At 42.4% G+C, this 22723-nt stretch overlaps 1 protein-coding gene across 1 annotated transcript in view; it reads left to right on the forward strand.

The window, feature by feature from the left end:
- LOC306770982 (sodium channel protein type 3 subunit alpha-like) overlaps positions 1–22723 on the forward strand; it is a gene marked incomplete at both ends in the record, with an annotated part of 254781 nt that overhangs the window by 141845 nt on the left and 90213 nt on the right. Inside the window, 3 exons of the mRNA XM_079260002.1 lie at positions 1454–1627; positions 4631–4792; positions 4886–5080. Of these exons, the coding sequence (XP_079116128.1) occupies positions 1454–1627; positions 4631–4792; positions 4886–5080 (531 nt within the window). The remainder of the gene's footprint in view (positions 1–1453; positions 1628–4630; positions 4793–4885; positions 5081–22723) is intronic.

The raw sequence follows: 22723 nt of genomic DNA on the forward strand, positions 1-22723 counted from the left end.
AAATGCTGAAATTTAATTCTGTGCAAAATCTGCCCCTCTACTTGACCAATTCAGTAAAGATAGAAATATATTGAGCTGTATGTAAATTTCATGTTGTGGTAGTCAGCAGTTGTTATGTGATGCTATAAGAGTTGCAATAATAAAAGATAATACCACTTAGTCCATTTCATGCTCCCAGGGAAGCTGGAGCCTATCCCAGCAGTTTGCAGGTTAGAGGCAGGGTTCAGGGTACACCCTGGACAAGTCATCAGGCTGCTGCAGGGCCAACCACTTGCTTCCCTTCACTTTAAGGGAGCAGGGGTCTGGTACAACTCTGGTCCTCAAAATTCACTATGTTGCAAACTTTTAGATGCATCTCTTCTTCTACAGACCACAGGAGCAGACTTGGGAACCCCTGATTTAGAGTGACATAACATGCATATCTGTGATACCCGGCGGGAACCAATGCGATAACATGCATCTGGGAATGTTACGAACAGATGGTGCCAAACTGGGCCAAAATGGCCATTTTTGGGACATAACCTTAACCGTGTGTTGAAACATCTCTTACTTTATTATGCTTCACTTTAACAGCATCTGCCTTTGCAGGATTAATGCAATTGTTGGTTCTTTTTTACAGTAATACTGATGTTTAGGAATTTCACGTGTTTTCTTTGCTATGTCTCCAAAAGTCTTCAAATAGACCATGTTCAGAGATCTACTCGTTTTATAATGAGTCTTATATTTTTAAGCTTAGGTCTAATATATATGTGTCGGGTTCAAAAGTGTTAAAACGTGTTCAAACACAACCAATTATCCACAGTTCAACACATTCTGAGATCAACTTCTTATTATCTAGGTGGTTTATCTCATTGTCGTTGTGGTTTTTACTTTATTTTTACTTTAGTTCTTCTGCCTGTGGTGAAAGATTGCAAGTACTAATGAATTTTAGTAGATGATTGGGCTGCCAAGCAAGTTGTTACAGACTGTCTGTTTCCTGTACAAGTAGGGAGACAATAAATAAGACTTTGTCTTAACTTTATTCTTTGTTTTACTGGTTTGATTCACACAGGGAAAAAGGCAGGCATTTTCTGAGACGGATATGTGTATATTGGCCAGGATCTGGATTTACCACCCCTGAGCCTGAGCTCTTGGTTCTTTGATGGAAAAAAGATGGATTTCCCACTCTGATTAAACAATGCTGCATCTGGTAATTGACAGATCAATGGCACATCTGGAGGGATGAAGAAAGAGTTGAACAAAAAGCAAAATTGTCAATTTATTTGTCAATGTATGCCATGATTATGGGACCAAAATAATGAAATCGAGGATGCAGCCTAGTGACTGTTGCCCCTTTGACTCAGACATCTGTAAATCAATTGCAGACGGACAGATGGATGAATGTTGATTCAAGAGTTTTTATCAAAAGCACATTGTTGTAAAAGTGATCAATTTGTCTGGATTTGTTCATCAGGTGTTCTCAGGAATCTTCACTGCAGAGATGGTGTTGAAGATCATCGCTCTCGATCCGTACTACTACTTCCAGACAGGCTGGAACATCTTCGACAGCATCATCGTCTGCCTCAGCCTCATGGAGCTCGGCTTGTCCGATGTGGAGGGGCTCAGTGTCTTACGCTCCTTCAGACTGGTAAGTCCAGGTCCTAAAGACCCACAGGCCTGCATGTAGACGCATTCCTGTTACAAGCCTGTCAGTTTAGATGTGTTAAAGCAGCAACCATAAGGTTCCAAAGGTAATATCAGAGGGTCTTAATAAGTGTCGTAAAAGAAATATAAATTCCATCCATTCGTCCGTTCTCTTAACCACTTACCCCAATTCAGGATCACAGGAAGCTGGAGCCTATCCCAGCAATCATTGGGTGAGAGGCAGGGCACATCCTGGACAGGTTGCCAGTCTATTACAGGAGCAACACAGAGAGACAAACAACCATTCAAACTCATATTCACACCTAGGGACAATTAAAAGTAATCAATTAACCTAACTTGCATGTCTTTGGCGGTGGAGGGAGCTGGAGTATCTAGGAAGAACCCACACATACACATGGAGAAGGGGCAAACTCCACCCAGAAAGGCCACTGTTCGATTGTGATACATATAATATAACACACATAATCACTTATTTGGCTCACACTCTTTACCTGCAGAAATGCACCAAATCGTTGAAACACCAGAGCCAGAAAACAATTTCTTTCAAATACAAAGTGGCTGATGGTGACCAGAGCAGGATGGAGGGATCTGGGAAAGCTTTGGCCATTTGGACGGAAGTTTTAGAAGTACAAAGACAAACAATCAATGAAAATGTTATCATTTGCAGAAGGAACCGAAAGGGGTTTTTGTTTCACCAAAGTTTTACTTTATCAACATCAAGCACAGGCCACAGTTTCAGGTTCAACACCTAGCTTGCAGAAGATCACAAGCTAGTCTGGGTGTTGTGTCTCAGTATGGTTACCTCTAAAACATGAAACACTGATCTATTAAATCCACGTTCAGTACAGAAATCTTTTTATGGATACTATCAGCTTATTGATTCTACCAGCTTTTAAGGTCAGAGAAAATGCAGAAGAAGATAGAAAGTGTTGACAATGTAAGAAAATATTATAGACAAAGAATAGTGCTGGTGGAGGCGGTGGAAGCACCAATGAGATGGCGGCGTCAGCAGGATGTTTCGCACAGCTGAGGGGACGTGATGATAGGCTGATGATGAACGATGTCACTCAACACAAAAGTTCAGCCGCAGCCAACTTCACCGCACCAACAAACGAGGAAAACCAGACGAGAGCGGAGGCGGCCAACATCGACCCAGAAAACACAAACACACACACAGATTTCTGCAGCCTGTCTTTGTCGATCTCTCCGAGTGTCACTCTGGACATCGCCGGCTTCCACCAGAGGCAAACACACTAATAAACACATACTCATGCTTCCTTCAATCTCTCTTTGCCTCAGCTTACTTTCTCTGTTTTGTTATTGTTCTTCTTTACTTTCAACTCCTTAAAGATTTGTCATTTTTTCCCCTTCTAATACCATTGCTTCTTTTTTTTACTCCTCTTTTTACTTATTTTCCTTTTCTGGTTTATGAAAGTAAAACATCAGAAATAAGATGCAGAAGTGAGTGCAGAGGAGCTGTGAGACAACATACAAACAAAAGGCAGATAAACATCCTTCTGTGCTGATGATTGATTGTATATTCACATAGCGTATAGTACTTTGGGGCCAAGCTAACTCTCTCATTGATATTTGGGAGTAGATGTTAATGGTCTGCTCTTAAACCTTTCAGTTGTAATGGTTTAACATTACTGGCTTCATCAGTCTGCTCATGTGACGACAGCTTCAGGAATCAGGGAGTTGGGTCAGACTTGTTAGCTAGCTTATTGTTGGACATTAATTTTTGACAGACGCTTTTATGTAAAGTGATTTACAAATGAGAACTGATCAATAAACCTAACGTGCATGTCTTTGGATAGTGGAAGGAAGCCAGACAGAGCACACGCATCGGACAGAGCACACGCATACCCTGGGAGAACATGCAAACTTATAACAGAAACCTTGGCTTACAAAACAATAACTCAAATAACTCCCATCTACCTTCACTCCCTAATCCAGTCCTACGCTCCCTCTCGACAGCTACGTTCCAACAGTGAAAGACGCCTCGTGTTTCCACCAATACGTAGGACTAAATCGCCAGCCAGACTCTTTTCCTCTGTTGTGCCACGATGGTGGAACACTCAAAAATAGAGGTACAAGATAAGGACATTTCTGTACCTATAGGTACATTTTAAAGAAATGTTCTCTCAAAAGTACATTACTGGTCTTTAAGAGACCAGAAGCACACCTTCAGAGTACGAAAAAGGGTACAAAAATGATAAGGTACAAAAATAGACCAGAACTGAAGGGTACAGAAATGTCTCTCAAAAGACTACACCCCCAGCGACAAGCATTTGTACCTTTTTAGGTACAAGCTGGTACCTCTATTTTTGAGTGTGAATTATCTCCCAAACTCTAGCCACTCTGCAGAGTCTCTGTCTACTTTAAGGAGCAAGCTGAAGACTCAGCTCTTCAAGGAGCACTTCAACACTTAGTTTAGCTATATTTATTGGAAAGTTGGAGAACTTAGCCCAATGCTTTGCAACAAACTTTATGGTATTAATTCTTTGTATTTTAACATAGGTGATATTATGGGTGAGAAGGGAAAAAACAAAGAAAAACCCTGTAGCACTTCATGGAATGACCTGCGTCCAACTGGACAGTCCATTAGCACCTTCCTATGATGTCCTCTACTGTTTGATTTCATGCTTGTGTTGTTCTCACTCATATGCAAGTCACTTTGGATAAAAGCATCTGCTAAATGACTGTAGAATCAACAGAATAGAACAGAAAAACAGTTCGCACCCCCCCATCTGAGGCTTGGACCAGTGACCTTCTTGCTGTGAGGCCACGGTGCTAACTGTAAAGGCTACTTGTGGTTTTGTGGCCTTTGTTGTCTCAGAGTTGGTGTTTAGTTGTTGGGATTGGACTCGAGTTATAACTAATCATTGTCGGCATACATTTACAATCACACAGGAACATGGCAGTATAAAATGTAAATCTTTTAAATGAAAAGGCATTTATTCATTTCTCTCTGTTTTTATTTCAGCTGCGTGTATTCAAGCTGGCTCGCTCATGGCCGACTCTCAACACCCTGATCAAGATCATCGGCAACTCTATGGGCGCTCTCGGCAACCTGACACTCGTCCTCGCCATCATCGTCTTCATTTTTGCCGTGGTGGGCATGCAGCTGTTTGGAAAAAACTACCAGGTGATGCTTCTCACCTCACACTAACACACAAGCATGATGACAGACATGTGAACGTAGGTTTGATTCCCTCTCTGTCCCATCGCCTCCCTTCAGGACTGTGTTTGTAAGATCTCGAAGGACTGCACTCTTCCTCGCTGGCACATGAAGGACTTCTTCCACTCCTTCCTCATCGTGTTCAGGGTCCTGTGCGGCGAGTGGATAGAGACCATGTGGGACTGCATGGAGGTGGCCGGGCAGCCACTCTGCATCCTCGTCTTCATGCTGGTCATGGTTATTGGAAACCTGGTGGTGAGTTAGCTTCTGCTGCTCCTCTGTTGTTCAGTAAGTTCAGGTTTTTTGGTGGTTTTGCTTGGAGTTGTGGGTGAAATAGTTCAGACTGGAGTTCAGAATGCCTCCAGATTGTGCTGAAGTGTTAGGCTGTGGTTTGATCAGAAGGAAAATGTATTTTCCATCGCATTGTCTTGATTTTTCTGGTTTTAGCTTTCTTTTTGTATCGCCAATCTTCCTGCTGTGAATATTTGCTCGTGTACTGTATCGAGTTATTATTATAACTACACATAAACCAGATGGTAAAGTTTAACACTAACTATGTAATCAGGTGTTTGGATAAGTTTTTACACCTTTAGTAGGGGTGCGCCACCTTAGCTATATCACGATTTGATTCCATTATGATTCACGGTGGTTCAGTACAATCATTAATTTAATTGTAAATTTTAAAATGAATTCTGCGTCCATTAAATAAAGTAACCAAAGAAACGTTTCTAATGTATTTTATTTATGTCAAACCATAAACAATGTCCGATGTTTCTGATATTATTTTAAGATTCTCATGGAATTTACAGGAGAAAATGTTTGTAATAGTAAGAAGCAACAGCGGCGGCTCTGTGGGTTTGGCACATGTTGATTAACATGCATGACCCATCAACTCAGCAACACCAATTACTCAGAAATTGCATCAGCATATAGTTAAAAACGACAAGCACTTAGTTTTATATATGTTATTACTAGCGTGGGATAGAACGCGTTACTTATGATTAATTGATTACGGAAACTTTAACATGTTAAAGATAATAACGCATTTTAATCACAGAACCTTTGTCAGAGCATAATTTCCTGGCACGTCGATTGCACTGATGCACACACTACTTCCGCTGCTAACGTAGCCGCATCGGCTCAATGTTTAGTGATGTTTCAGGTCCTTCAGTGAGTTTATTTAAACACAGAGTGAGCATGAAAAAGGTCTAGCATCTTATTTTTGTGGTATGGAGGACTTTTGGTGAGTAACAATGAAAGAATGTGTAGTTTTCTCCTCACCCCTCCCCCGTTCTAAATGAATGGGGGAGGGGCAGCTCCACGCTGCTGTCAGAGCAGGAGGTGATACCCTTTGCTGCAAGATCAGACTGAAGTTGCCACCAAATGATCCCTGGTTTCCTCTCAGATATTAATGTCTATTAATGTGGATGAAACGTTAATATTACAGTAACATGTTGTAGACTTTTAGAACAGCAGCAGCTTTTAGTTAAAGTATTTAAAATGACACTTTGACTTTGGGTCTGTTCAAGTTTTGGCCAGGGACGTTTTCTATTTCTCTTTTACTGTTTCAAAAGTTAAATGCATTTTTCCAGACATTAATAGAGTTTGCAATATTAATCTCTTTTTTATTATTTGATTTATTTATTCCATTAAAATCCATTTCAATAAAAAAAAAAAAGTTGCTTTTTGAGGCAAATATATGATTAACGTGATTAATTGAGATTAAGTAAATACAAAGCCTTTAATAATTAGATTATATGTTTTAATGGAGTCCCACCCTAGTAGTTACATATGAACTGCACATTGCTCATGTCCATGTGAGCTCATGTGATGCACGGGCCGCCGCCTGTCACTATGGGCTCCATTTAGGGCAGAGATCTGAAAATTCTCTGATTGGTTCATCAGGGAGGATTTAAAGGCTGCGAGGACGAAACTCGGGGGTTCAGTACCAAGATGTCAGTGTCCCACTTCCGACCCCCAGATGGTTCCTAGAAAACATAAACAAATTAATGACACGAGGAGCAAGAAGAAAGTAAAGATGATGAAGAGGGATGGGCGAGGACAGGAGGCGTGATGGAGGCACGGTGTGTGGAAGGGCAGATGGGAGGAGAAAGGTTGGAAAGATGAGGTGTGTAAGGAGGGCTAGATGACTCAAAAAGAGTCCACTGTAACGTCCAACCATCAACAATTAAAACCTTTATACTTCCTGTGTTTGTCAGGATTCAGTAAATGTCTGTTTCTGGTGAAAACAGCTGATAAAGAGGCGGCCCTTCCTCTCACAGACACAACGTGCTCTGATTGGTCAGTCCCACGCAGCCTTTCGGAGGCTCCGCCTACCATTAAATCTGCCTTACTTGATGTCAAAATAACAACAAGGCAGATAATCAGATATAAACTTCGTTCACACACCTGATGCAGGTCAGGTCATGATGTTTCTAATTATTGTCAAAGAAATGTGACAAAAGCATTTCCCAAGTTCATGGTGACCTCAGGATCAAACTAAGGTTTGGACCCCAGAAAAGTCTACATCTGCTCATTTAGGATGCTGTAAACGACACATTTATGCTGCTCAGACAGTCAGTCATCCGTTCTGATCACCTCTACCAGCGATTCATACGATCTCTCCTGTTGTAGTCAAATCGGACCTTTTGGTGTCGAGTACCTTCGCTTTCTCTGTTGTCTCTCGAAGATCAAGTGGCTCGGTTGTGTTTTCTTTCTGTAGAACAACTGTAATCCACCTGTAACACACACGTACATGCACACACCGCTGCGGGGCGGGAGGTGGGGGGGGGATCTCGCCAGGTAAAAAGAGGAGCAGAAAGATTTCCTTTCTCCTGATATCTGTCTTCTCATCTTACTCTGCAACCCCCTGGACACCCACACACACATGCACACACACCCACACACACCCACACACATGCATACGAACAAACATCCACACACACACACCAGCTTTCTTTACCCGCTAACTCTAAAACATGTCCCCTGCAGCATGAACACATCACGTCTTCACCTCTAAACACATCATTCAATCCATCACTGGCTCTGTGTGTGTGTGTGTGTGTGTGTGTGTGTGTGTGAGTGTGTTTAATTAGAGTGTTTAGATCAGTCAGAAGGCAGTAATTGGAGGAGAGAAAGACCAGTTTATCTAATGTACAACCCATGTACACACACAGACACACACACACACAAGTCTGAGCTTTATTCCGATGATCCGTCATCATCTGCTGCGTTTCTTCTTCAGCATCATGATGAGGAGCTGCAAGCATGGAGGGAAAACTTGCAAAACATTGGAAGTTTGGTTCCTACAGAGGTGTAAAAGCATCCTATTGGTCAGTGAAACCCACCTGGAAGAAGCTGAGCGTGGTTGGGAGGTGGAGGTGTGGAAAAGGAGGAACCTAATGGGGATCGCTTACTGGAAAGGTCCAGTTTAGCACTGGGACGTTTCACAAGCTGCCGTGTTTGGGTCGGGTTGGTTGGTGGGCAGCCAGCCGGTGGTGTCTACAAGCTTTTTCCCAGCTAGTTAAACCACCACAGTGACAAGATTATTTCCTCATGTAAACATGGTTTTATAAGTCACACTGCATTTCTGTCTGTCCCTGATTTTCCACACTGGAAGTGAGATATCTGTGTGTCTGAGAGGAGTCAGGATGTTTTCCACGGCGCTGCAGGAGAGTCCGGAACAAACTGCTTTAACTGGAGCTGGTGTTTCTGTCAAATGAAACACCAAGTTGGAGAAAAACTCATTTTCCTGTCAGAATTGTCACTAATATTAAAAATATTCTAAAAGATATAAAATAATTAAACGACTCCTATAATTCCTCATGATGGGGTTTCAGTCCCAACGGCACCAAGCCACAGCAAATATTTCTCCTGCATCGCTTTTCCTGCCTCCTCTTCTTCATCTTTGTCATTGATACACAGTGGAGTGTGTTCTCATAGTCACCAGTCAGTGGATCAAGAAGTGTGTGTGTGTGTGTGTGTGTGTGTGTGTGTGTGTGTGTGTGTGTGTGTGTGTGTGTGTGTGTGTGTGTTTGCAGCAATTATAGAGTCCCACTCATCTATTTAGCTTAATGGTCTCATGGTTATTTAATAACGAGCTTGATATGCCAGACAGCCCTACACACACACACACACACACACACACACACTTGCAGTCAACAGCCTTTTATTCTTCTCTTGTCAGTAACAGGAATTGTATCTTCTCCTGCAGGGAGATGTGCTGACTCCACTGAGTGAATATGCCAAAACATGTGTGTGTGTGTGTGTTTGTGTGTGTGTGTGTCAGAGTGTGTGTCATGATGACCGAACCTTTCCAATTCATATGATTTATCCCTTTAGAAATGGCCTCATTGTGCTCACATCAGCTCTTGTGAATGTGTAGGCATTTGTGCATGGATGCACTCACATGTGTGTGTGTGTGTGTGTGTGTGTGTGTGTGTGTGTGTGTGTGTGTGTGTGTGTGTGTGTATGACATGTCAAATGCAATATTTTGCAACAGAAAGACATGAAGGAATGTCAAAATAAAGTAAAGGGAAGAGTGGAATAAAGAGGAGACAAGTGTAAAATAAAAGAAGATGAAAAAGTCAGAAATGATGGACGGATAGAGAAAGTTAGAAGAAAGGAAAGGTTGAACGGAGATGGGAGGATAGACGGCTGGAAAAGAGGGAATCGTGGCGATAAGATGAGAAATTAGACAGAAGTTTAGACATACAGACTGAAAGGACATTCAGGCCAAAACAAACGATGAAGAATGGAAGAGGTAATGACCTGGAAAAGAGAAGGAAGACAGGAAGAGAGCAGACTGGAAAGAAAGAGTGGAAGGAAGGAGTGATGAGTGGGGGCCAGGGATGAAAGGAGGAAAGGAAATGAAATGAGAAAATAGGTTTATATTGATAAAAAGGCTGAGAAAGGAGGAAGGAAGGAAATGAGAGAAACCAGATTCAAGGATGTCAAGTTATTTGGAAGAAAAATGGAAGGAAGGTGTGGTGGAAAATACTCTGGTCTTGAGAAGTTGTAATACATCTAAGAGTCAACTGTCTTCTTACAATGAACATTTTATTATAAACTAATACAAGCACACGCTGGAGCTTGGAGAGAGAACTCTCTCTGCAGATGCTGAAGTAACACCCGATTATAAACCATGCTTAACTCCTCCTAGTTGCTGGGCAGACCACAGAAAACAATCATTCTCTTCCTGACCTTTAACCTTAAGCAACTGGTCAATCAAGCAGTTGACAAAAACAGATGCCCTGCAGGAAACTCTTCCTGTCTCAGACTTTGTCTGCACATTCCAGACAAGGATCATATGACTTAAAGAAAGCTTTGTGCATAGACACAAAACACAGCAGGTTCACAGCAAATCAATGCATATATGTCTAATACTTAATTCAAACCAAAACCCATAATAATTTCTCCAACACTCTCCCTCCTCTTGGTCCTACAGGACCAACAATAAGAAGAGAAATTATCAGAATGCAAAAATACATACAGAAGACAACATTCTCAAAACATCAGGAGCCTCATGCCTATCAGGTTTTAAAAGAATCTTTCAGAAATTACAATAGTGAGGAGCCATTCACTTCAGCTTCAAAATCTGAGTCTAACAATAAATGTAAGAAAAGTGGAAACAAATCATTCCTCTTAGGGGGTGACAGAGGTGTAGTGAAGACACTGTCGGCGTTCTGGTGGGACTTGGCATGTCACAGTGGCAGTGGAGCGCTTCTTTCACCTCTCACTGATCTTGCTTGAGAGCGAAGGCTGGTCTTCAGGCGTGAGAGTAGACTATCTCACTTACCCACGCAACCACAGGGATTATTCTGCCCTTTGTTGGGTGGTGCGTTATTCTTCTGTAATTTCAGACTGAAGAGCTTCAGGAGGTTCAAGCAATCTGTAGTGCCAAGCAGCTCACTCTGCGACCTTTACCGCTGTCTGGGTCGTCAGGAAAACCTGAAATGGCCTAAACCATCGATGTTGGTTCCAGCACTGATGTTTAAAGCTTCTTATCAGGACAAAATCTCCCGGCTGAAGTGAATAGAGCTGCGTAGATGCTGATTCATGAAGGCTAGCTTTCACCTGTGTGCAAATGCCTGAAAAGGGTTCTTATGAGGTTAGGACAATATGTTAAAACATTACTTTCACACAGAGCTGTGTCTGAACAGGCAGTCTTGGAAGGAACCATGCCCACTTGGGTGAGGGTCCTGCAAAAAGAATCACAAAAAGGCCCATGTTTCCATGTTACGCATGCGCATGTACATCAGAACCAGAGAAAGTACTTTTGGTCCAAGGAAGACCTGAAAAGAGAGCCAGAAGGAAATTTCCCCGTCTGCAACCTGTGGGAGGAAAACATTCAGGAAAATGGCATCCAGAAAGTCATTCATAAGAGAGCGCCAAAACATGGACTTGTTTTCAGCTAAAGAGTAAGCTCAAGTAATGAGAACTGAGACGGGAGAGCTGCAGCCTCCACCGTGTCACAGTCAGAGCAAACAGCATCAAAAGGAAAATCAAGTCAGGGTCAGCTAGAGGTCGGTCAGGGGCCAGGCCTGGGGGGTGCAGAGGATAGTCAGTTTCAGCTAAACAGTCAAAGAGTAAATCATGAACAATACAAAGCAACAGTTAGGGCCACTCAGTTATCTGGTAGGTAATCATTCAAAGTAACCAAATTCATTTAATTACTTATTGCAAAGTTCCTATCAGGTAGTCTCATCTTAATCAACAACCAGAAAAATCCTTGAGCACTGCATAGCAGGACATGTGTCAAACTGGACTCCCAGCAGTCTGACCAACACTTATCCATGCTGGAATCTCCTTTCTGATTTACTGCTCGTGTTGTTTATGTCATGTCTGCTAAATGACAGAAGCAGAACCACACTGAAGAATCTCTGCATATATTAAATAAAGCTCATTCAGAACTGTTGATTTAATCAGTAATGTAGTCTAGTTTAGTCTCATGGTTTACTCTGGTTTGTCTCTCTCAGACTCCAACAGACCCATTCAGGAGCAACACACACATGCAACAGCCAGCATCCTCATTAATGCATAACACAGACAAAACTGAGATCATGATAAGACTGGCTTTCTATTCCAAATATATTGTAAACATAAGCATAAGCATAAAGCAACAAGATGTAAACCCATCTTTAACAGCTGGACTTCAGGTACTGAACAGCCAGAGACCTTCAGGTCATAATAAAGCTGTTTGTTTTCTATCTACATTTGAACTAAAGCAGCATTTAGAAACAAACTTCTAATACTGATGGCAAAACTGTTTTCATCTACAACAACACGACGCACACATGTACGTGCACACACTCACAGCAGCACTTCTTCCTTAATGATTTTAATGCAAACGTGTGTCACAGAAAAGGCCAAGGCTAACGGTTTAGCATAGTTAGCTTAACTTTGGAAGTATCAATACTGTTACAAATAATCTGCCTCATATTCATGTTATTTTGAGGACATACAGGGCTTAAATGACTTGTTTGTTTACCTATTAAGCGTGTTAACTAAGAGACTGGTCTGTTTACTGGCAGCCATCGCAAGAGTTGGTTCTACTCTTTAAACAAAAATCATCTGATGTGTATTTTAACCACTGAGCATGTCTGCTTTAATTCAAAATAATGAATTCAGATTAGGGATGAAACACCAGCTGTCAGCAAATAAAACACGGAGATTGTTGTACTTGTGTTGCATTCACTGAAGTCGGGAAATTACAAAGCTACCTTCTTATTTAATGTCATATAGCGGCTTATTTTTTCTCTTTTGACATCTATTCTGTCTCAAACATTAAAAACTTAGTATTCATCACTTTTTTTTTTTTTTTTGAAAAGGCGGCAGAATTTGACACCTTTTTTTTTGTTTTTTTATAAGGGACAGCGTGCCAGAAGTTAACTTGTCTGTATGAACTGTTCAGCTTCCCTGCAGCAGAGCAGAGATGTCTGTGTCATTGTTCAGTTGCAGAAGTCTGCAGGAGTGCAAAATTTTATGCATGCTCATAAATGTGGTTAAGAGCTAAGCAGAAACAGTGAGTAAATGTTTGGTTGTAGGGCCTCATTTCTTGGCCTGGTCTTGTGGATAATCATTCAGCTCGTATCACTTGATCTGCTCAGGAGTCAGACGCGCCACAGCCACCATGCCCTCCTCCAATCAGCATACAATCAGAAATTCATGCCAGGAAGTGCCCGACACATGTTCATCAAAGCTTCCTGGTAGATAAATCAGATTCATATGTGTAAATAACAAAGAGTGACATGTAAAGGATCAGAGAGTGGGCAAAAGTTCCAGGAAGCAGATCCAGGTTTTCCACAGAGAACTGAGTGAACCCAACAGTCTTTCTGACAGAATCAGGGTGCAGCTTATTCCAGAAAACATCATCTGATTCTGTAGTTGGGGTGGGACTTGTGCTGCCTGCCGGCCACATCCGTTAGTCTTTTACTTCCAGAAAATCCCACAACTGAAACACAGTCTGAGGACAAGGAGGATCCATCACCTCCAGAGGTCAAAGGTGAAAATCCAGCTCACATGTCCACCATAGGAGCCATATCCACACTGTTCACAGTCACAACCAACAGGGCTCTGCCAGACCCTCTGGTTCTGGGATCTCCGGGCCCCATCAGCAGCGGCCGGGTCCATGCAGCCACATCTGCATATCAGGTTCTGCTCCAGGACTCAGATCGGTCACAGAAGGGAGGTGGAATGATGCTGTAGGTTGTAGGGACCGTTTCTGCTCCAGTCTCCTGACTGACCACATGTGTGACACCCAGAACTCTGCGGTGACCCGGATCAAGAACTCACTCTCCCCCAGCCCCTCCTCTGAATCCCCTTCAGGCAGGATAGACAATTTTAGGTCCCTGTGGACCAAGCTGCATGCTGACAAGGGTTTAGAAGGGAACGCTGCAATGTGTCCAACACCATACAGCAGACGAGCTTTTGAGACTGAACCATTTGGTCATGTGGTTTATTTTCTTCTCCAGTAAGGGGAAAATAAAGATCATAGCCTCATAATTATAATAGTTTTCTTCTGAATCCTGTGGCAAACATATTATGTGGACCATGTTCTGTGCTGTGAACATCATGTAACTTGAATATTACAGTGTAACTGTGTGTGTGAGACTATATTATCAGTGGATTCATAACTCAGTTCTCTCCTGGGAAAGCTGAACATGATCTTGCTAAGAAGATACACTTGTTCTGAGAACTTCTCTTCTCGCCGTTAGCTCACATTTAACTAAAGTGAACTTATTGCAAGGGAAATTTACTCTAGCAAAGTTACGTTGGTTCACCATTCCTATTTTAAGGTCAAGAATTTTCTTTTTTTTCCCTAACATTATGCTTATTTTCAGCATCCTTCAGCTGCATTATTCATTTCCAGTTTATCTAGATTTATTTAGACATGCTAGGCATAAATTAATAATTGCAGTAGTAAAGGAATAAAAATCACCTTATGAATGTCTGAAAGGGAACAGACAGAAACCTAAGCTTATTGCCTACACAATGTACAGTAATTTAACAGAATAAGTTCCTAATACTATAAATCAAATCTCTCACATTTCTGATTTTTCATTCTTAATATGTTGTTGCTCTTTAAAATGTTCTCAGGTGATAATAAAGAATGCTTTTCCTTTAGGAAAAGGTTCCACATTCATACAGGGAGTGGCTTTTATGCTCTTATAAAAGCTTTAGGAAGAAAAGCACAAGCAGCTATTTTACACAGGATTTATATGTTTGTTTCTGCCTAACATGCTATGACATCATCTCCTTCAGTGAGCAGAAGGCCTTTAATGAACACACTCTTTTCCTCACTTCCCTCTCTCATACATTTTTTGTTGTTTGGTTTTTTTTCTTACTGCAGTAAATTAGATTTTACACAAACAATTCACTTCAACAGTTGGATGAATGCATGTGAATGGGTCGTGCCCCCACGTTTGTCTACCCCCACACAAGCTTCTAGGCTCTCCTGCGAGAGTCCGGTGTGGCTTCACAAGACGTGGTTTTAATTCTCCACACAATCAGTCCAATCAAGTTTAACACAGGAAATTTTACACAACCACCCCAGTTTACCCCTCACATGAAGACAGAGATTTCAACTTCTTAATGGTGCTGTACATCAATCTCCTACTGCAAAGGAACTAGTTCTGTTTGCAGCGGATGTACTCAGAGGGTCAATCCCACACCTTTGTAGAATTATCAGGCAAAATTCTCAATGTCTCCAGAAACCAGCCCACACAGTTTCTTCTCTGTTCCTCCTCACTCAAGATGGCTTTCCTCTCCGTCTTCTAACTTAAGGTTGGCCTGGTCTTGCTTTTCAAGCTCACAGGACTTACTAATTTACTGGTCTCGGTCTTGTAACTCACAAGATTTACTGGTCTGGTCTTGCTACGTCTAGCTCACAGCACTTACGACTTGGTCTTGTTACTCACGATTTTTAACTTAAACTTTAACCTAAACTTAACTTAAACTCACAGGATTTTATTTATGACGTCAACCTGATCTCGTCTTAAGTTATTCTCTTATCCCTTGAGTTATTTCGATGAGGAGGTGAGGAGGAGAATCCCTGTCACAATGAGAATAATGAAGACAATTGACCACAAAACAGAAAAATATTGTGATTATTAATTAAGATATTGATTATTAATTTGTGATAAATTTCTAGTAATGTTTGACTCCAGTTTGAGTCTGAAAATTAATGTAAATTTAGAATAACACTTCTCACCATTGCCTTTTCACACTGGTTCAGAAGGAGTCCTGGCGTAGTCGACCACGGGTGGGAGAAAGATGTCCTGTCCTCTGAAATTCTCTAATTGAGGTTCTTAGGATGAATCTGTGGATTCAGGTGGCCAACCCGTCTATCCCCAACCTGGGCGGACTGACGCAGGATCCCGGACGAGCCCCCAAAAACTGTGGTGGAAAATACTCTGGTCTTGAGAAGTTGTAATACATCTAAGAGTCAACTGTCTTCTTACAATGAACATTTTATTATAAACTAATACAAGCACACGCTGGAGCTTGGAGAGAGAACTCTCTCTGCAGATGCTGAAGTAACACCCGATTATAAACCATGCTTAACTCCTCCTAGTTGCTGGGCAGACCACAGAAAACAATCATTTTCTTCCTGACCTTTAACCTTAAGCAACTGGTCAACCAAGCAGTTGACAAAAACAGATGCCCTGCAGGAAACTCTTCCTGTCTCAGACTTTGTCTGCACATTCCAGACAAGGATCATATGACTTAAAGAAAGCTTTGTGCATTGACACAAAACACAGCCGGATCACAGCAAATCAATGCATATATGTCTAATACTTAATTCAAACCAAAACCCATAATAATTTCTCCAACAAAGGAGTGATGGAGGAAGAGAAGGTCTGTGGAGATGTGGAGCCAGTTGCAGAGATGGGGGACAGGAATGTCAAAGTTTGGACTTTTTAGTTCTAGTTTCCTCTTTTATTTTGTAGTTTTCATTGTTTACTTCCCTTTTGTTTTGTTTCCTGTGTTGTTTTCCCTTCATTAAGTGCATCTGGACTCATTTAGTTCTTCCATTTCACCTGCATCTTGTTCTGTTTCCCAGTTTGAGTTGTGTCGCTTCAGCCTCAGTCTCATGTGTGTGTTTCATGTGTCATTCTCCTTTAGTTTATAAAACATCTGGATTTTCCACTCCTGTCTCCTTCTCTGCTTTTGGGTCCACACCTTCACCTCCGCTCCGTGACAAGGAGAGCAGAGGAGGTGCCGGGAATATTATTTAATAAACTGAACAGAGTATAAAAGCAACTAACAAACAATAAACCTGGGAGTACAAACTGGAACTAAGAGAGAGAAATAAACTAACAGAGAACGAGGCTAAAACTGCAACATAAGAGAGGAAACCAGAACAGAGAACAACCACGCCACAGCGGAAACGCTCCCAGAATGTAAAGGACCTGACCGAAAGGAAGGACATCAAATGAAAACTTCAAAAAGAAATAAAAAAAAACCACAAAAAATGAGTGATAAAAGAGAAAAGAACGATGATGGAGGACTGAGAAAAGGAAACAGGAAAGAAAACGGTAGGAGGGAAGAATGATGAGAAGAAAGACGAAGGTAGAAATAAAGACAAGAAGAACAGAAAAGTAGGAGAACTGAAGAGTTGGAAGATGGGTTGTTTCCAGTAAAAGAAAAGAAAAGATTAAAAAGCAAAATGGACAAACTAAGCTAAATTCTAAGAGAAATGGTGGAAATAAGAGTGGGATGGAGGGATGTTGGGAGGAATTAAAGGAAAGCCAGGAGGAAGAGGAACAAGGTGAGGTAACGGGATGAAGGGAAACAGGAAAAGTTCAACGAGAAGGAAGGAAGAAAAGTGGGAATAAATAAAAAACAAACGTTTAAATAAGAAAAAGAAACATGTGAAGAGTCTGCAAGCAGCCTGCCAAAGCTTTGTCATGGAGACCGTTGCCACCTGGTCGCCATGACGATGAAGCTCATTATGTAACGCGCTGAATTGACGGGTGGGAGGGAGAACCAGCTGTGTGTAGACACACACACACACCAATAAACACACATTATTACGTGACATTATAAAGACTTTATTTCAATCGTGAATTTCGGTCCAAACACACACACACACACACACACACACACAGCGCTGCAGGTGCCTGGCCTTGTGCGGTTCCTTCCAAACACAGTGGTGTTTGTGTGTACGGTGGAGCAGAGTGTGTGAAGCGTCCATGCTTCCGGTGGCAGATGAAGGCTGAGGAGGGGAATTACCTCTCATCTCACACACACACACACACACACCAAGGTGTATGACTCCGCTTGTGTGTGTGTGTGTGTGTTTGTTGCTGCAGGCGGTCGTGGCGTCAGCCGTCTGGGTGTGAAACATCGTCACTCTACAAGAGATTCACATCTATTTAAACTTCTTGTTCTGTACGAGCAGAAAATGCAGATGTTTCCATGGAACACAGCTGGTTTTCCTGCATCAGGAACGCCGCGAAGCTTTGCTCTCCCGTTTAACGCCAAACTCCCGCCGCATTGTGCAGACCTTCTTTCCTCGCGTGTGCAGCTGCTCAGAGAGGAGCAGGTGAGCAGATGTTTAGTTTCTTTATGACAAATGAGCGGCTGAATGTGTTTCCCTGAGCCAGCAGTTCAGCTGCAGAAACACCTGCCACCTCCTCCTCTGCTCCTCTTTCTCCTCTTTCTCCTCTCACCTTATTGTCTCATCACACACACACACACACACACGTGTTCACTGACTTTATTCATCTGAACTCGTAGAAGGGCCTCCAAAGCTTGTAAAAACCACCACAAATCAGCGGTTTACGCGGTTTGACTGATTACTTAGATTAATTATTCTTAACAGGAGAAACATCTGCTGGGGAGCGATGATCTAAGTGGACGTGTCGCCTCCTCCTCCGTGTGTTTAATATGACAATATGAAAATATCTGGGAGCCGAACCGAGAACGTAAAGGAGCAGAGTCCACAGTGGAGCTGGGGTTCCCGGTTGGCTGAAATCCAGCAGGTTTACAGAGTATTCCTGAGTAAACTTACATGGATCTAACAGCCTGTCAAGTTCAGCACTATGACTCATTAGTAGTCAGCTGCTTTGAGCTGGGATGCATGGAAAACCTGCTGGATTGCAGTGGAATTTGACTTTTTCTGCCAATATTATTTCTAATTTCTTTCAATCTTTGGTGTTAAAACATGACTTTCTGACCCAAAAACTAATCAGGTCAAATCTGAACAAAACAAAAAGCTTCACTTTGGCCTTTTTTTCCGCCCTTTTGCCGGGGTTGGTGTAGATGTGGGGACATAAATGCAGGAAGGAGAGGCAGGAGATTAATGGTTTAATCCAACAAGAACACTGGACGGAGGAAACATAATGATCTGATAAAGAAAATGAGAACCTCGGAGTATAAATACACCGAGGGACTAATAACTAACAGATATAGTAAATGAAGAAATCCAACTAATGAACTGGAAGCAAAACAGGAAAAACTACTAAATAAAACCGGAAACAAGAACTAAAGATGAGACAAAAGAACCACACACCACCTTTATGTCTGTATTTATGTCTGTTTCTAACATCACTGCCTTTCATGCCTCCCTTTTATCAGCATGGCTGTCAGTCCGTCCATACGCCGGACGGTGAGCAGAGCTCAGAGCGTCTCTGAGTTTCCACGTCAGACGGGAACAAACCTGCTGCAGATGGAAGAAATCATCATGGTCATTCTCTGAAAGAGACATGAAAGAGGCAACGCAGTAGACCGCGCTGGTCTGTGCATCTCTACATATAAGTTTTACTGCTCAACAGCGCCCCCCATGGTTTCTGATAGTACTACACCCTTTGCTCCATCAGGGAACGCATCAAACTGTATCATCATGGCCGACCGCCTTTCTCTTCGCTGCTTCTTAAAGTGAGCAGCTGCTGCTGAAGCAGATCCTCCAACTGTCCCACAGACGTCCTGAAGTCCGTCCTGAAGTCCGTCCTGAAGCGGACCTGGTCCAGCTTCTGCTCCTGGATTAAACGATGAAACTCCCCAAGTTCTCCTCTTTTTTCCAGACCAGGATGAACCCCAGGCATCGTTTTGTCTTTTCTTTGGCAGCAGCAGCACACTGTTGCTGTGGCTTGATGTGGAATCAACCTCTTCATCGATTTTCATCATTTATTCACAATGTTTGCATCACACTTTGTGTGCATCGACAAGAAATATCAATAATTCACCTCCAATTAGTTGGTATTTTGTGCCGTTTATCCACATTGCTCCTGGTTTGTGAAGGCCTTTATTCTTATGTCGCTCAAATCCATCCAGCACCCCTCCGGTTCATACCAGACACAGACATGGTTATGTAGTTTCCACGTAAACAAAGATGGTAGATCAACATCCTTCCATACCATTGACTGTATATAAAGAGATGGGCGGAGCCTCCGTGACGTCATCCATAGGTTTCTGAAGAGCTGAATTGAAGCTCGGTGGGCGGTTCCTACCATCGCCATCTTGGCAGGAGCATGTCGTCTCACCTGGAAAATACAAATATGGGCAAAGAGGTGGAGCTGAGAGGCGGGCTGTAAACATCATGGTGGATGATTGACATCTAGCGAACTCCGAGCTGCCTGCAGCTAAGAGCTAATCAAGCTAACCTGGAGATAACAGGAGCTAACCAGCTAACAGAGGTAAGCGGGCTAAAGCTAAGTCACGTTGTTAACCATTTAAAAACAGCGGTTGTTCTACGTTCTTTTGACTTGAAGCCGGAGATCGGGTACCTGTCAATCAAAATGACACGCCCCTAAATAAGCCGAACTTCGAGATTGAATGACTTTTAAACGGGCGAGTTAGAAAAAAATTCACTCCCCCCCACAGTTGTCATGAAGGTAAACCTGACCTATTAAACCGAAAATAGATTTTTCTACCAGGCTGTAAACATGTTTATTTCTGCTGTAAACATGTTTATTTCTGCTGTAAACATGTTTATTTCTGCTGTGAAGTTGGTCTTTTTAACATGGGAGTCTATGGGGATTCACTCTGTTTTGCAGCCCCTAGTGGATGAAGGGGGAACTGCAGTTTTATGCACTAGGCTTCACTTTTAACCACCGCAGGTTGCCGCTTGTTCCACACTTAGAAATATTTTGACTCAGCTTGTATAGCAGAGTGATGCCGATCATTTCTATATGCAGCCCTTCGTTTCTGTTGATGATGATGATGATGATGATGATGATGTTGTAGTCTGGCTCGCAGAGACATTCCCATTTATCCCAACGACTTACTGTGGAAACTTTTTTCCACCGTGAGCATTTTTCTTCTTCTCTTTACGTGTTATTCAGACAAACAGGTCAGCAGACAGCCTGCAATTCTTCTTGTCTAGACGTCTTCTTTATCCTCTTCCTCACTCACTCTTTCTCACCCCTTCAGTGGTTTACTGGGACTCTCTCTCTCTCCCTTTCTTGCTCGCTCGCTCTTCATCTCTCACATTGCAAACTGCTATCCCAGGGGGCTGCGCTCACGGGGGTTTGTTGTGTTGAGAAGCACCGAAAGCAGATCATGTTACTGCTCATTCATCATCAGGTGTGTTGGTGTGTTGAGTGTGTGCGCTCACATGTTTGCGTGCAGTGATGCTCGGCAGCCCGTTGAGCTCGGCTGTTTCCAGGACAGCAGCTGCTTCCCGGTCTCTCCTCTCTTACCTGAGATGAACTTGTTTCTGATTCAGAGCTCAGTTTTCCCTAATCGGGAATTCTTTGATGACTTTGGCGCATGAATTTTAGGTGGGATTTACTCAGCGTTCCAGGAACAGATCCAGACTCAGACCTGGGCTTTATTTGCCAGCGATTGCTCGTTCTCCAGGATGATCAGGGGAAGAGATGGTGAAACATGTTGCATATAATCGATATTTGGGACCTTTTCCTTCTCAAACTGCTGTTCAGACATAAAAACAACCATCGTGTGGGCAGAGCTAGTCATCATAGACATAAAAATAGATCCAGCATTAAAAAAAACCCAATGTAAATCATCTGTGATTCACACAAATAATGTATGCAAACAAATAATAAATAAGTAATTCTGTGTGTCCGGTCAGAGTCGTCACCCAGTGGCTCAGCTGTGCTTTGGCCTTTCTCGTTTCACCATGTGCAGTTGTGTGTGTGTGTGAGAGTGTGTGTGTGTGTGTGTGGACCATGCCACTGGACTAATTGGTATGATCCGCTTAACAAGTTAAACGAGGAGAATTGGGGTTCGGGAAGGGAAGGGGGGGGGGGGATCAGGTGGTCCTAAGCTCCGGAAATCGACACACACATCCACAAATGCACACACATCCACAGATGGTTCTTGCTGTCACCAAACATAAACACATCAGCAGCTGATCCGTGGACACACAAACATGCCTACTTTCTTCTCTGTGTCACGGTCAGCCTCACACATCATCATCGTCGTCATCGTTGTTGTTGTTGTTGTTGTTGTACACATTTAGCTGCTTTATGGAGGGGTTTCCCATCCAGAGCAGCAGGTCTCTATCCCAGCTTGATTATCCTGCTGGAGCTGCGCAGACACCAGTCAAATGTGAAGAAGTCAAATTAGATTTGGTGTTTCCAAATGTGAGTTTAAGCTTGCGTCAGCTGAACAAACCTGTGTGATCACTCTTTCAGAGAAGATTTAAAGGGAGAAGAGGGAATAGTTTGTGATTGGAAGTCTGCAAATGTAGGTATTAATCTCCCCCCACAGCATCTCAGAACTGTGGTTGGGTTGTTACACCAACAGCAGCAGAGATGGATCAATAAGCTGCTGCACATGCAGCCGATCATCCACTGATCCACGCCCGGAGGGCAGGAAGCTCCCAACTGAGCTCTGCATAATACCATTTTCCCAATTTACCAATTGTAAATCCTGTAAGATGTAAGGAATAAAACGGAGTTGATTTTTGATGGAAGCTTGAATGTATCTGACTAGAAAACTGCATTAAGAACCAAAGATGGAGGTTTTATATCAATCAAAGTCTGTGATTAGAAGTTTTAGACAGAAGCTGTATCAAACTGGAGTTATATTCTGTCCCTCATACACTCAGCTTTTTGGTCCAATTCAGTTCAATTAAGCTTTATTTGTACTGTTCAAATTGATAACAAAGTCATCTCAAGGCACTTTTACAGACAATTGTTGTCCAATAATATCAAATCCATCATATAATAAACATTACTCCAATGTATAATTACTAAGTTCATGGAAAACAATTTTAAAGAAAATTGCCAAGAAAAGGAAACCAGTGGATTGCATCAAATCTTCTCCTTGACTCATCCTGAGCTGCACAGGCTACCGGGAAACAACAATCCTAGACTTCATTGGATACCAAGTGGCACATATGGCTTCTATACTTTCCTCCATGGTGGTTGTTCCGTGCCATCTCGCTGAAGGTCTCACCTTTCTCAGCTGCCCATTGCCAGCTGCTCT

The sequence above is a fragment of the Telmatherina bonti genome, assembly GCF_933228915.1.
Source record: "Telmatherina bonti genome assembly, chromosome: 20".
In the NCBI taxonomy this organism is placed as follows: domain Eukaryota; kingdom Metazoa; phylum Chordata; class Actinopteri; order Atheriniformes; family Telmatherinidae; genus Telmatherina; species Telmatherina bonti.